General features: G+C 39.3%; 2 protein-coding genes across 3 annotated transcripts in view; both read right to left on the bottom strand.

Moving 5' to 3' along the window:
• Positions 1 to 1,910: 1,910 nt before the first annotated feature.
• LOC113580910 (voltage-dependent calcium channel gamma-3 subunit) lies at positions 1,911 to 6,259 on the bottom strand. The gene is made up of 4 exons (XM_027015748.2): positions 5,711 to 6,259; positions 4,716 to 4,799; positions 3,747 to 3,887; positions 1,911 to 3,513 (listed from the first exon to the last, which is right to left on the bottom strand). Exons 1-4 carry the CDS (start codon positions 5,964 to 5,966, stop codon positions 2,840 to 2,842), a joined length of 1,155 nt encoding a protein of 384 aa, XP_026871549.2. The 5' UTR covers positions 5,967 to 6,259; the 3' UTR covers positions 1,911 to 2,839.
• A 936-nt stretch (positions 6,260 to 7,195) lies between these two features.
• The window catches only part of prkcba (protein kinase C, beta a), a 29,149-nt gene continuing 19,719 nt past the window's right edge, over positions 7,196 to 16,625 (bottom strand). Inside the window, exon 17 of one of the 2 annotated variants that reach the window (XM_035534695.1) lies at positions 7,196 to 10,588. In XM_035534695.1, coding sequence (XP_035390588.1) covers positions 10,435 to 10,588 — 154 coding nt within the window. In that variant the 3' untranslated portion in view covers positions 7,196 to 10,434. Of the gene's footprint in view, positions 10,589 to 13,514; positions 14,703 to 16,625 lie in introns of those variants that run through there. The other variant, XM_027015737.2, reaches the window with a different exon arrangement.

Raw genomic sequence — 16,625 nt, 5'->3', positions numbered from 1 at the left:
AAAAATGTTTTCAGTCTATATTCGGTACTAAGGTCTCATATAGGCCAGACAGATCTTAATATTAATAAAGAAATTACTTTTTGCCAAAACTGAACTTGGCCAAAATGTGAAAACAGTGTGGAATTTTGCAGAGCTCTTTTGTCAACTAAAATGTGTGCAGTTTGTTATTTAAAGCTATGCATCTGTGACTCACACAGCTCAGAGGTAAAGAATCCCAGTTCCTGGAAGGGCTTAAAAAACAAGAAAATGGCCTACAGCAATACAAGAATACTGGACCAGAGAGTTGTGGAAACATTGCAATACTGTGCACATTGGAAATTTTCAGGAATTCAATGCTTATGTATATATATATCCCAGTACTCCACATTTCTGGGCAGAGATCTTAATAGATGCTCAGATCTACCACACCAGGCAGGACCCCAGATGCATGCCGTGCAAAGGTGCCCCAGTATATATCCAGTATATATTGTGGGATGCAAGATGCTAGCAGGCAGGGCATACATGGAACACCTTAACCAAATGACAGGCATAGTATTAAGAAACATACGTGCCAAGTACAGGCTAGAAGTAACAAGGTCAAAGTGGGATGCACCCCCGAAGGTGGTCGAGAATGACAAAGCTAAGATCCTGTGGAGCTTCCAGATACAGACTGACAAAATGGTAATGGCTAACCAACCAGATATAGTAGTGATGGACAAACAGCAGAAGAGGGATGTAGTGATATATGTCCCAAGTGATAGCAACATCAAGAATAAGGACTATGAAAAGCTCAAGAAATACCAAGGGCTGAAAGAAGGTGAAGGTAACAGTGGCTCCCAGAGCACTAGGGGCTGTGACCTCCAAACTGGGAAAGTGGCTCCAGCAGATCCCAACAATATTGGATATCTTGGTCCAGAAGAGTGCAGTCCTGGGAACAGCTAAGATACTAGAGGCCCCGAGTTGGAAGGCAAAAGCCTGCCCAGGAAAGATAAGTGTGGAGGGGGGGAAAAAAAAAAAAAAAAAAATATATATATATATATATATATATATATATATATATATATACTTCATGAAACCTCTCTTAACCTTTCTTTATCCTAATAACTTTTTTGTTTCTTCATTTTACTTTTCAAATAAAACAGTGGGAGAGAAGTAAAAACAAAGTTTTCTTTGTTTATAGGTTACAAATAGTTTTCACATTATGCGGTTCTTCATAATAACTCTTCCCATTAGGGACTGGCACACACCGAACAGGCCTCCAGATTCATTGTGGTAAAAACTGGGCCCAAACAGCACACAATATCATTTACATCCCCCCCCCAAAAAAAACCCCCAAAACGTCTGATTCCTTTGAATCAGCTTTTTTATTCCCGTGGAGTACTCATTGAACTATCACATATGACAACTGTGGAAAATGTAATAGTTTTCAGTAAAACCCAGCCTATGAATAAAATACATAATAATAAAAATCTTCCAATAAAATTCAGAATAGATTTAGCCTATTGCATTTATTAAAAAGCATCTATTAGATTATCACATTTTATTTTTAGTAATAATCAACAAAATGAATACATTTATTCTAAAGTAGCTATTAGATTAGTATATTTGATCTTTTAGTAATAATCAGCAAAAACTAAATGTTTCTTTAGTCATGTGAAACAATAAATGGCCATAAAAACATACCATAACAGCAACTTAAATTAAAAGCAGCACAAAATAATAATCACATTTTAAAAATATAATAGTGGGATGCATATATTTTTGCTTTAAATTTTAAACTATAAAAAAAATGTCATCATCATAAAAACTTTCATCTGCAAACGTAATTGAAAATAATTTTGTTGTTTTCCTCTGGGCAGAACATAGTTAAACTTTCAGAAAATCACTGATAAATTCACAGATGAAACAAACAGATCCAACAAACCCAGTATTCTATTTGGGATAGTGCCAAACGTAACCTGCGGAGAATTATGATTTCCATCAGGAGCAGAGCTTGGTTTTAATAAACCACGCTCTCACATTTTACGTCCTTCTTTCTAAATGTTCTAACTGCCTTGAAATGTTGTATTTACACATAAATCTAGGGATAACCAGAAGGCAAGCTGTGAATATCGCAGGGGTTACAATAGTTACTGGTTATGTTTTTGTAAACCTTCTCTGCCCCCATCTGTCCAGTTTTTAGCATTACATCATTAACAATAATGTCATGGTCCTCAAAAGCTTCTGAATTTTAGCAGCTCCTAATCACCCGGTCGTCTTCTGATATACACTACAGGCCAAATACTATAAAAAACAAATCTCCCCCCCACAAAAAAAGAAAATATGGACGATAATATATTAACACAGAACAAAATCACGTGACTCAAAATGTGTTTTTGGTTGAACTCTACGTTTATCAAAACACCATCCTTTAGCTTTGATGTTTAAGGACTCCTTTCATGAAGTTCCAGCAGGTATGTTGTTGGTATGGCATTCCAAGCCACTTCTTGACTAGTGTAGTGTCCTTTCCTCACTGAGCGTTGAAGTTCATCCCACATAATGAATATTGTTCGACTAGTGAATTATCTGGTGATAGTGGGTACCAGTTCATTTTCGGTTGTAGACCTTGATCTTGTCTTTCTAAACAGTTTTGAAAAAGTTGAAGTATGTTTCGGTTTTTATTTCTGTTGCATAAAAAACATTCGGTCAACAATGGCTTCAATATCCTTGCCTTTAAGTATACGCTACATTAATGTATTTGTGTGGGTGTAAAAACACCACATACACCCTGTACAGTGTCAGTGTATGTTTCGCAGCAGACCCCAGTTAGTTGGTACTCGGTGCAAACATACTGGTGGTGATCTCACCTGTAGCTTTTCTTTCAAACAGGTGTGGTTCTTCTTGTGGCGCTGCCACTCATGGGTGAATAACTATGCCCCTTCGTCGGGGCATCGTCATTAACGGAGTTAAACGTGTGCAGCCTAGGCACTGGACCGTTGTCCACCTTCACCGCAGTTTTTGCATGAGCATCGAAGAAACCGAAACCTTTCTCTGCGCTTGCGGACGTCAGATTAATAAGGAAACCGTTGTCTGATTTGACTGAGTTTTGCAGCACTCGCACGTGTGCGCCGTTGCATTTATCATTAGCGATAACCGCGTTGTGAAAGTGCGCAAAGCCGTGGCTGGCATTGACGGAGTCATGCGGGTGTGTGGGTGGTCCGTAACCTGCTCCCAGGTCGCTGCCATGGAGACCGGGAGAGAGATCGGATGGGCTAGACTGAACTTGTTGGATGCGACAGTTAAAAGATCGGCGGAGTTGCGGGGGGGCGTGCGCGTGAGGCTGCAGCGAGTGTCGGGCGTGCGCTCGTAGGAGCTCGCGGTGCGTTTGGATGAAGAGGTGCACGGTGAGAACGCCCACGGTCTCAGCAATGATGAAGGACAGTGCGCCGCAGTAGAAGCTCCAGCCGTACCAGTGACTCCGCTTGGACTCGCCCTGGTTAGGGTCATTAGCATTGGCGGAGATGTACACAATGATGCCGATAATGTTGCTGAGACCTGAAGGATTGCACACACACACACACACACACACACACACACACACACACACACACACACGCAATTAACACGCAATTAATTTATTTAAAATATTTATGTCCAGCACATAACTGATATACACTTATACTGATAAGATCTTAAAAGGTCCCATGGCCGTTAAAACTCGTTTAAAAAAGCAAACCACTGGACTGCTCTTCAGATCATTCCAGCGTGTGTGGATTCCCCAGACATACCAGCGGAGACGAAAAAAATCCCTGCGCTCAAGATGACATTGTCACGGCGCTTGTAGACCTCACTGGCGGCTACGCACACCGCGCCAACGAATAGCAGTCCTACACTCAAGATGGGAAAGAGACTGTATGCACGCACTGCACCTGCAAGGCACGCACGCATTTTTTTGCGGGAAAAATCATAGTTTGGTTTCAACCGAGCAAATCTTTCATTTCAAACCTTGATTTATAACACGTTATAGCATTTGTGTCGAAGGAACAGAGTCCCTAAACCAGTTATAAATGCTAAGCATGCTACTTGATGTCAAACATGGCATGTAAATTGCGCATGTGTTGAATGACAAGACCTGTAGGCGTACGTATGTGGTCGGTGTCAGCACAGAAACCCAGCACATATACAGTCATAACTACGCTATAACTACGCTGGACTGCCTCCATATCTCCTTAACCAAAGCTTCTGTTTTTCTTTTAGTCATGAAGTAACACAAAATTATCTGGATTTCCTTGATTTCCTTTAGTTCAATGTCATTTAGACATTTATGAAGACACCCGCATGACTTTTTGTGTGGCTGTTTAGAAACTATTCTGTTGGACATTTGAGCACTATATCCATGTGTCCAATGAACCTCCATTGTAGTTAAGATTTTTGGGGGGGAATCCCTGATAAATGACAAAAAATAAAGCATCAAGCAACAAAAGATGCATAAATGTAAGAAACCACTTTTATGTGATTAAAGTAATTCTTTAAATCATCAGTTAGGTGATTTAAACAAAAACAACCAGATAAACTTTAATTTCACTTTGGGATACTGTTTACAAATGGTATGTCAAATATATTTTCAGTAGGGACCACACATTTTGACTGCACGCCCACCATGTACAGTACTTAGGGCTCAATAAGCAAGCTCATATTTGAGTTATCTACTTCATGGCACTGTCTTGGCTACAGAGGTGTGTTTTGCAAGGACTCACAAAGTAGATATTCTGCTGCATCTTGTTCATACTCTGCATCTTCTGGGAAGTGGTCGATGTTTTTACAAACACCAGTAAAGGTGCCTTTGATAAACAGACACACACACGCACACACATAGTTAATGGGCAAAACCCATTTATGATTTATAATGTTACTCATTTCTAATTAATGTTAAAAGCTTCTTACACTCAGTTATTAATGTATGATTATTATGTTTCATTGCGGTTTATGTGTATTGCGATTATTTGTGTGTCTTCAGTTTCCTCTCTGGGTCTCTCAGTTTGACATGTAACACTCTGGACAATCATTCTGCGTATAGAAAAGTTACCCTGGTTCCAACAGTGTCGATGTACAGAATCGATATGTTCGTCTGTGTTCATGATGGAGGCTTATATTATCAAGGGTAGCTGAAGAGAAGAAAATCTGATGTACAGAATGAAAGAATGAAAAGGGCCGGCGAGTTTGCATTTCGCGGTAGTGAAATTGTGTCGCATATTATTAGCTTTGTTTCATTTTAAAACCATCTCTTTGGCCTCATGCATCTATGTTGTCTCATCGCACTCACGGGCACCCAATCTAACATGTTGGGAGACCTTTTCCATATTGATTTATTTCCTAACAGCTCGAACACTTCATTACACTTTCCATTAAAAGAATTGATCCAGAAGTGATATAGGTCACAGAGTGGGACAGTCTGAGAGAGTTGAGAGTTGAAGGCATGGGGAAGGCATGGGGACAGGGCAATAGTAGCTCAGTGGTTAAGGTACTTGACTTGTAATTAGAAGGTTGCTGCTTTAAGCTCCACCACTGCCAAGTTGCAACTGTTGGGCCCCTCAGCAAGACCCTTAACACTCAAGTAGTACTAAGTCAGAATTATAAGTAGCTTTGGATAAAAGTGTCATCTAAATGCTATAAAGGTAAATGTTTGAAGCGAAGTAAGAGGACTGAGTGCACTTCTGAGATACTGTATTACTAGGTGAACGAGTAATGTTACCTTCCACACAACACTGGCGCCAAAGACCCGAATGCGTCAGCACCTCCTCGTTCATGGAGTTCGTTTCGTTATCGCCGGCACTGGTTCGACAGACCCCGGGAGAGAACAGCCAGTAGTCCGTCCCCACGGCGATGGCCATGAGGCTGAATGCCACGAAGGCGCCCATTGTGGTGATGAGCGTTTGCGCTCCGCGGTTCCGTACCCTCATCGTTCTTCCGGAGCAGACAGGCAACGGCGTGCGACGGCCGAGGTGCATTGCTCAGGTGGACTTGTGCGCGCTGTTGTGTGCGTTTTTTTAAAATTTATTTATATTTTTTAGCCGTTACCAATAGCGTCACCCTGCTCGTCACGGCCAAGAAAAGTTCACGAACTTTTTGAGGGGAAAGACGATTTACCCACATCAAACGAACCTCAAACGAACCTCAACCACTTTGAAGACACGACCCCCCGCCGCATAGACGTCGTTGTGTACTGTCCACCAACATTCAGTTGTTGACTTAAGACCTCCCGTTTAAAATCCATTTATTTTGCAGAATATGAGAATTATCTGATAACATCCATAAAGTTGGTCAGCAATTGAATAACGTACGTTCGTACTATCAACAAGCAAACGCACGTAGAGTTCGTTATGCTCCTCAGTGTTCCGGTGCGCTGTCAGTCACGTAGTAGCAGAGCTGTGCGCTGGTGTAGTTTGGGCCACTTCATCTCCGTATCGACCGCCCCGCTCTAGTGGTTCAGTATCCTGACTGAAAAGTCTCTGCGATGGCTGTCGCCGCGTTCAGCCTGTGCGCAACCGGCTAGATTTTAAAAGATCTTAAGCGTTTGTACTTAGCGCGACAGAAATGCACGGGATACACTGTCACTTTAATAGAACCCTGGACGTGTGCGTTTTTTCTTGCTGAAGTAGCCTGCCAGATCACCCTTCGTTCACAATTATGCATTAGAAATTAAAAAAGGCAAACAAATTGAAGTGCTTATTATTAAAACCATCATCGGTGCACTGCTCATTTGAGCTCAGTCAATAAACTAAGATTCGGAACATAGTGTTCATACAATTTTGGATAACCCATTCACAAAGACGAAAAGGGTATCTGAATTATTATACTCACTGAAACGTTCAGATTTGAATCCTTGTAATTTGTAATCCTTGGATTTATTGTAAAAGAACTAGGACAGAGGCCAAAAAAGTGACCACCACAGTATAAAATTATTGGAGATGGTTAAAAATTCTATACAGTGAATACAGTGCTGCACAAATAATTAGTAATAATCAAGTACGTTTTGTTGGCGATAAGGCAGTGCGAAGTCCGGCTGGAAGGCGTGACAAAGTTACTGACAAAATAATTAAGTTTCTCTCACACAGACACACACCTTCTTTTGGCTTCCCAGTGTTTATATAGCAACATTTACTTATACACAGTAAGGAGTCAAATTAGCTTCCATTGCACCCACCCATAGGCACTCACACACAAATGGATGAACACACAGCTTTGTAAAGGTCACCTTTAATTTGTCCTACATACATACACTGAGTAAGGAACATGCAAAATGTCACTGCAATCACCAGAGAACCCCCCCTCAGCCCAGGCTGAAGACACTGCTCTCATTTGAACATTAGAGTTGGTTTCTAGGTTGTTGACATGCATCTGTCTTGCATAGTAAACATGTTTGACTTGGGGGAGGGGGTTGATATAGGAAGCCCTTTGAAGCCTTCATTATTAAAAACTCAAAACAGTAAACCCCTGCTGCATTTAATCACATACTTCACACTGTAAAGCATACACTTGTGGCACACATGCAGTGAAGAAACAGATAAAAAATATTTTTCCAGGAAGCCATCATAAATGACCATGTTTGCCATGCTAACACATGCTAGCAGAAAATGCAGTCATGTTAACCACTGATTTGTTTACAAGCTCTCCTAATCCAAATGCCATTTTGTTCACTTTGCCTCTTAAAACATTTATCTATTGCTGATCTAGTTTATCTAGTCCCATTATCGTCCTTTTCTCTTGTTCATTCCGCAAAGATAAACTCATCACTATTTACACAATGAATCCCCCCCCCCCCATACGGAAGCCTAGAAAGCATTATATAAATAAAATACTGTATATCAAAATTAAACAAAACATAGAAATTATCATCATGTTATAACCCTTAAGGATCTATGCTACAACAGATCCAATCACCATACTGACACATTTGGGAAGTAGATAAATAGAGTTAAAAGAGCAACTGCTCCGTCAGGCATGCATAGGGTGGCTGGAGGTCTTTCTAGACACATGGCACATAGTGAGGTCCCCAAAACACTGCATACAACCAAAACTTGTGTTACGTGTAATGTTTCTAAGTAAGGATTCAGTCATGTTGATCTGCACTGAATGCAAATAATAAACGAATAGAACACGTTTGGATAAAATATTACGTTGAAACTGCTTGAACCATGTAAGAGCACATCTGTTATTTTCACTTCAGAGCTACTCATTTCCATAAATGATTCTCACTGCTGTTATCCTAAAATGCTTCAACCACGTGTTAATTCTGTGTCAAGAATTAAGACAATCCTGTTATTTCTTTCAACTTGAGGTACTTAGTTACCTAAAACTCTCAGATTTCAAAATTATAGAATATATAACAGACCTTAGCAGTCCTGTTTATCTGGCAGCCCATTCTGCCTGCATTTACATAATTTATCTAAGAAACCTTGCCCACAGCAGTATTATACAGCAGTGGTTTGTTTCATATTAATCATTTCATAGGGTTTGTGGAAGTGTAATAGAGGATAATGTAGATAAAAATAGGTAGAAAGTGCACTGTATTATTATTTATAGCTCTGTTACAATCATATGCACTCACCAGCCACATTAGAAACACCTACTATAGGTAGAAAATGTGGGTGTAGAGTGCCATGCACATTTTATGTTAGAATACTTCGAGCCTTCAGCTACTAGTCAATTTCTCACATAATGTAGACAAAGAGCACAGATACTCTCGGTCAGCAAGATTGGTTAGGGTACAAGACAGCTGGTGAATGTTAGCCTAGTGATATGTAAAAAAAAAACAAAAATGAAAGCACTTTAGAATATACAAACACAAAATGCACAAATAGTAAAAATGCAACATACTCTACAAAAATAAAAATAGAAATCTTCAAAACTACACAAACAGCTACTCGCTAATCTGCAAAAACAGCCAACTGTGCTGATGCCATGATGAGTCAGATTTACCAGCTCCATCATGTTCTGATAATCCTAATCCACCAGTGCAAGTCTATCATGTCATCGAAACCATTTGCAGTCTTCCAGGTCTGCAATTCAGCAAGCCATCATAAGAAGGAACAGCAGAAAACCAGATGCTCAGATATTTTTGGTACATTAAATGGGGTGAAAGTGTAAAAAAATATGCAGTCATTTAAATGGATCATTCAGTGCAGGTAAAACCAGTTTAAAATGCTCTACGTGTCTGTGCCTACTGTTGTTTTCAATACCAAGTGATGAACAAAGGGTTGTAAAGAGAAATCAATCAAAGGGATATAATACAAATACTTGAGTATTATATAAGAAGTTCCCTTATGAAATCAAACCTGACACGTAAGGAACAAACAAAAACAATGAACAAAATGCACAGAGATGCTCAGGAGGAAATTAAACACACTTGTATGTGAAGAGTCCATGTCCTTCTATACTGATAGTCTTTCTTTTTAAAACAGCAAAGCAGTGTGCTTTGATCATTAGCTGACACGTACAATATGACAAATACTTCAAGTCAAGACTGACGCTGCATTTCCAGGGACATGTTGATGTTTTTTTGTTTCATTTATTCCCTTTTCTGGTTTTCATCGATCTACTAAGAGCTTTTCAGTGATACTGAAATGTAAGATTGCACTTGCGTTACTTCCAACGTAACCACATTATTTGTCTACTGGAGGACTTTTGATTTGTACTTTTACACTTAATCTTCACTTTCAGCTATGCTGCTTAACAGTTTGGGAAATGTATGATTCTCTAATGACTAACCACACAGAACAAAACAAGTCTAAATGGCATATTAGTCATAGTAATTCAATCATATTTGCTAACATGATGATTGATATAACTGTTTAAACTTTAAGGGAATCATTTACCCAAGTCATGATGTCTTAACATAAATTATAATGCATTCAGTCATTATTGCAATAGCAAGTTAATAGCTACATGTTAAGATTGCATTTCTCACCTGATGTGACTGTTGAATCCTAACTAGACCTAGAACTGAGGGCTAGCTAGAAGATTAGTAGAACATTAGCTTTTGGAATTTCTAAATGGTACAAGCCCAATGGCAGATATTGCAAGATCTTAAGAACTTTGTTGCTGCTTCTGTTTTTATGTGACGCTCACACAAGTACCATTTTTGAAAAATAAATAACATTACGACATGGTCACGGCAAACTGAACTTGTGGCATGGCTAATGTATTAGCATACTAGAAGATGCAGAGAACTGCTGATTGAGTGGTGAAAAACAAAGCATTTCTAATTGAGACGACAACACGTTCTCAGGGAGATGACAAAACACCATCTCGCTGCTCTCAGCCCTTCATCTAATGCAGGGTTTGAGATTCTGCTTGAGACCGGTTGGGCTTTGGGCAAATGCTACAAGAGAGAAGCCTGAAATGCTCATTGCCTCTTCCTCTCCCTGTAGGGTGGGCCACTGTGTTCAGGAGAGGAGACACCAGTTGCAACTGGCGTTAAACCTGAATGATGAACTCTGGATTGGTGTAGGAGAAGCCTTGGAACTCGTTCTGGTCCAGATTCATAATGAATAGTTTATCCGTTGGGGTGAGATCAACTGCCATTTTGGTAAACTCCTTATCGAAGTTCCCAGCGTCGCGCCGGTTTTTTCTGCAAGACAAATTTTGAGGAAAGAGTGAGAGAGAAAGGTTGTGTCCCGTGTTAAGATGTATTACATTAGATCTAGTCATAATTTGGTACAGCACTACAAATAAGTATTAGCATTTATTTGTAACCATAGACATAGGTTAAGGTGTATTTGCAGCACGGTCCAAATGCCACTACAGCTTAGCTGCATTTTGTCACCAACAGTTTTAGCCTTGAACTACTTGAGCTTCTCTGAATTTCATATCAACAGCTGCAAAATATTTTTCAGTATTTTCTTCAAAGCTCTAGCAGTAGCAAAGATAATGCATACAAATTGAGTCAATCTCTGGTGTTAAGAGATTGAAACAGATGACTGTGTAAAAAAACATCCGTGATGGTTTGATTGTGAATATATGAACCAAAATTTAAACAACTCTAGCAAACAGTTTGCACCAAAGATATGTTTAAAAGTCACTAGACCTAAAGAAAAATATTTAAGTGCTGAAGAATGCATAATAATCAGTATCAGCTAATAATTTTCAGTCCTTTCTGATTAAATGAAAACAGGTGTTAAGGGGCGCAGACATTTGTACACTATTGCTGTAAACTATATATTATATATAAAAACAGCTTACAAGTCCCACTTAAATAGACTATCAGATTTTTTTCACTTCAGTTAAGGATACATGGCTGTAATACGCCTGAAAACAATTCCAAGACCTATTGCCAGTAGTATGCCAGCAACAAAATGCTAACAAATACTAATACAAGCTCTTCTCAAGAGATTATTTGCAGATAATTAGCATGTCAGTTGTTTCCATGGACTTCACATAAATGTATTCATTAAGAAATCATCATAAGAAGGGGGCGAGAGAGTACGACTGGGCCCTACCTGTGCAAGTACAGGAACCGAATAAAGAACTAGCAATACAAAATCTCTCGTAATATAGTCCTTCCACATATTTATTTATGTAAAAAGTGTACCAACAGATTATCCATCTTCTGAGACATTACTGGGCACAAAAAAATATTATTAAACTAAAACTAGTACACAATGATACATCCAACATAATCCATCACGAGCGATGCAATATATTGTTCATCAAGTGGCTCCTTTGGAAGCCAGGCTCAAGCCTGAGAGAGTGGAATAAAATTATTCCATGTGTCCATCTCAGGACTAAACAGGGGGATTCCCAGTTCTGAGGTAATTGTATCCAGCCACTTGTAGGTTCAGTGGTAGTCTACTCCTAGTACAGAAGTAGTTGTCGTTTGGGTAAAGACAACAATCACATGCGCTCACGCTCATGCATACTGACAGATACCATTACAGCTACTTCAGCACACTCAGTATAAGGTTTGAGAGTTACACAGAAATTCTCCTCCTTTCTGACACAGAAAAAAAAAGCATCACAGAAGATCAAAGACATTGTGAACAAACACAGAATAGCAATGAGTCAACATGGTATCCTTGAGCATCAGCTGACAGAGAAGACCAACAGTTAGCAGCTAAGAGACGAGACAACTATTGAATGACATTAGAAAAACAGAGTGAGGCAGCTGAAATACGGAAAGTCGGCAGGCCAGAGTGGCAGAACAAGCAGACAGTCCAAGTAGAATTGAGCGGTCACAAAAAACACAGGCTGTAACAGTTAATGGACCACAATTAATGGACCCGTTCCCCTCACCGGGGCCATGAGCAAGTGTTTGCAGAGCAGACAAGAGAAGAGCAGATACCCTTGCTTAGTTTAACAAACAAACGAGACAGGTCATGTTCTAGAAAGCATGAAGCAACAGGAACAGCGGGACGGAAATGGTTACGGATTGCCCATTCATTCCTACCTTCTCGCAGGGGCCCAGAGGAGTTCCCTCACCATGCATCCCAGCATGGGAGTGAAGGCCCTTGGGGAGGAGTGTCACTTGAGTGCCTGGTCCTGTAGGCTTACAGAACAGCTGTACCATGGTGTTCTCTACAGGATCAGCACTAAAGGGGGCATCTCTTGCTTGCTTATAGACATGCAAACACACACACACTCTTGCATATGGGCAGGCTCTCTCATATAGCCCATTTCCTCATGGGACCTTTCCAGTCATCAGCACATGGCTTTCATGAGCATGCTTTAGGTCCTCTTACACCCAGTTATATGTGTTTGTTGGATAGCTTATATGGCTTAAAAATGCTGTTGTGCATTTTTCTTACAATGCTTTTGTAATTTGACACTGTTAAGACTACCAAAAATCTGCATCAGTTTAATCATAAACATTAAAACATTTTATACAGTTCATCAAACTGTTGCAGATTCCCAAAATTTGCATCAAATCATGAACTTGCAAAACTATTCAGTGTCATTGTTTAATAAGATTTCAATGCAATCTTGATTGACTTCAGATGTGCAAATTGGTAAATTCTGTAAATCTGACACTTAAAATGCAACATGTGGAAGGCATAACCTTTAGATATTTTAAAATGGTAAAATGGTCAAAAATGAAAACCATTTTCATGATTCAAACAGTGAATCTTCAAAACTAGGCGCCTTAAGGATTGGATACATCAAGGAAATGCTAGTTAATCTTATTGAGACCTTTCAAAATCAATCCCAATCATTGCGTCTGAGCAAATGTTGCTTAATGTATCCATGCCTTGATTGGCCAGTTAGCATGGAGCAAAATAAGGACAAGATTGGGTAAAGGACCATGAACCCTAAATAATAAATAACCGTATGAGAGAGTTGCATGACAGTATTTATCGTGACCGAGCTATTTCCAGTTTATGGGTAAATATTTGTGGTTTGTACGTCTGAAGAACAAAAATGTAAAACATACAGATAATTAATATATTCTAAGTATATACTGAATTGTCCTTGTATAGGGACAGTCCACCATTAAACACATGATTCGCATCCAAATACTGGAGGGCATTGAAATCTGGTAAAACAAATTCACACACCACTGATTTGGAAGATGATCACAAAAGATATATTCTCTTTTTCATCATAATGTCAATAATAATACCACTTTGGGAACTGATACAAGTTGCAAAGTCCTACATAACCAAATACGCTTTCTCAGGGACAGTGTGTTTGTGAATTCATGCACAACGTCTAACGTTCACATCACACTGCATGACAAAGCAACGCCATCAAATATGCCAAAATCTAAGATTTCACCACTGACCTCTAACTTGGCAGTTATGTGTAGCAACAGCATAGCTTTTTAATCTACACCCTCCTGAATACACACCCACATTACAAAGGCAGGAACAGACTGACCTAGTGAACAACCAGATCAAGCACATTAAACAGTTCATGCACACCACATGCCATTTATAGGAGTGTGCATGAGAGTGGACGATATCTCTCATGTAAGCTACATGATTTATCAATTTAACAAATATTTCACATTTTCTGTATAATTACTGTTAGAAAAAAGTCTGGCATTTTATTTTGCCTAGCATATTTTTTGGCAACTATTGAGTTTCCAGACTATGTGATCATATTACAATAAAATAATAAACTAAAAATATTAGATGAATTGTGTGTAAACAATGGCATTCATTAGTTGGATCAAAAAAGATGATTAGAAAGTAATAACTGTACTTACTATGTAGTCAAGACACTGCATGTTAATGTCAAAAGTGTTGAGAAATAAATTTATAAACACATGAAATGTCATTGTGAAGTGCTTGGATTTGAAAATGCATACAAATGTTACAATATTAGCTCTGTATTTCATCACTTCATTTCCTTGATTCTACCCAAAACTGGATGGCCAGCTTATGCACATTATAACTTTGTTTAATTTTTAATTATTAACCAGCATGAATTATATGAAACAAATGGGAGAGCCAAGTAGAAATGTACAAACTAGGTCCACTGATTAAATCCGATTTATTTGACCCTGTTCTTGCTCTTGGTTCATTCTGTCTCTGCCATTTCATACTCTGCAATCTGATTGGTCCCCTTTGTAAGTGCATTGCTAATACTGGCTACTTGCATTCCTGAGCTGTGAATTCTGCATTAAGGTAAGAAAAACCCTGGAACTCGTCCTGGTCCAGGTTTACAATCACTTCCTGGTCGGGAGGGGTCAGGACCGGAGGATGACGGGTGAAAAAACGGTCAAAGTTCTCTGCGTCTCGACCACACTGTGGAGAGGACGAGAGAAGAGAAGGATGGGAGCATGGAGATTTAAATAATAAGACAATAAAACAAATATTTAAAAAAAAAAAAAAAAAAAAAAAAAAAAAAAAAAAAAAAGGTGTGATAAGCATGACAAAAGTAAAATTGAGAGCCTTAGAGAAGAAATGCAGAGAAAACAACTGAACTGGATTAAAACATTGAGATATTGAGGAAAAGGTGAAAATTCCCCATGAACAATAAAATCTAACAGTTTACAGTCAGGATTAACAAAATTAACACTGTGCTTTTGATTAGAAAGATTACTCAAACAGGAATATAATCTAATGTTTTAATCCCATAAATTCTTCCAATAACCATCATACTGGGGAGGGAAACAAACAAACAAAAACAACAACAAATGTTGAGAAACATTTGTTTAATTAGAGGTGGAAGGGGTTTAGTGTCATTAGTGACATTGACAGGGAGTGTGTGAGTGAGACGCATTGTTATTGGAAGACACTCCAGTTCTTCATGTTAGGTAGCACCAATGGAATCAGAGAGAAAACCACATATGGTAAAATGACTATTATATACATGTACTATAACTGCTATAAAAATTAAAGTTCTGAAGCTCCTTCAGGACAAGGCAACAACAGACAGCTCTCCTTTTTAAAAAGATAGAAATAGACATAACAGTGGCACTTAACCCACAGAACTGACCGTGTCTTAACCAAAAAGGCACTTAACAATACAAATGCTAGAAATATTGAAATAACCACAAGCTTTGGGATTTGGAACTGCACTGTAGGTGCCTTGCAATCAGGTTCTGCCCAACTGCTAAAAGATGTTTTATAGACCGAGTGTAGTCTAAACAACTTACCTTTGCACTGATTGTTAAATGATATCTGATATGATATACATTATACAACGATATCTGAAATTTGGTGCGGAATGTCTTACCATCATAGAACAGCAGATTCACACCTGTAGTAGCAGCAGGTAAAGTAGTGGGACTGTTTTGTGTATTCAGTTTTACACATCTGATTAAACACTGTGCAGCAATGCTGCACATAAAATGCAGTTAACCAATTTTAGCTGTTTTTAAAATAAAACTCTAAAACTCAAAATAACAACAAAAAATCCCACCTCCACAGTGACATATATGCATACAGTGCTACCGTCTTGTGTATACTTTTAGGACACCATCTTAGCATGCTCATGTGCATTTTCTCTCAAATTCAACCACATTTCAAGTTAACTTGACTACAGGGCCAACTTTTCACCTTTTCATGACTGATACCAACTTGAATTTACATTTCAGTGTTTGGCAGTTGCTCTTATCCACAGCATTAGTAGCACTTTGCTCCACCAGGAGAACACATGGACCTCTAGCACATCACCACAAGCAATTCTGCAACCTCAGGCAACGTCGCTAAATGTCAGAACAGACCAGCCATTGCTATGCATTACATTTACAGCATTTAGCTTTATTATGACTGAGTACAACTTGAGCAATTGAGGGTAAAGGGTCTTGCTCAGGGGCCCCCAACAGTGGCAACCTGGCAGTGTTGGGGCTTGAACCAGCAACCTTCTGATTATAAGTCAAGAACCAAGGTAAATGTGTGGCTTGTAGTGCACCGAGCTACCCACGCAGAACACGTGATTACATGTCTCAGAGGGCCCGATGCCCAGCTCTGCCCTTAACTGCGGCTAGCTGAAAAGGCATCTCGATGATTTGCTGTTATGGCAGGGTACCGTGGGCCATGGCTGCACTGCGCTTCATCTGTGCAGCAGGTGTTTTTCGGTTTCGACCACTGTGCATTAGATAATTTTGGGCGTAGACAGCACAGTGTGGATTCCGTGCCCAATGGTATATGTACTGCAACTGCTTCAACATTTTTTGCCCCGAAATGCAGTTTAAATTCTGTGACTTTTTACGCAAAAGTACC

This window comes from Electrophorus electricus, chromosome 16 (assembly GCF_013358815.1).
Source record: "Electrophorus electricus isolate fEleEle1 chromosome 16, fEleEle1.pri, whole genome shotgun sequence".
NCBI lineage: Eukaryota > Metazoa > Chordata > Actinopteri > Gymnotiformes > Gymnotidae > Electrophorus > Electrophorus electricus.
Note: the sequence above shows the minus strand (reverse complement) of the source record. Positions and strands in the feature narration are given on the sequence as shown.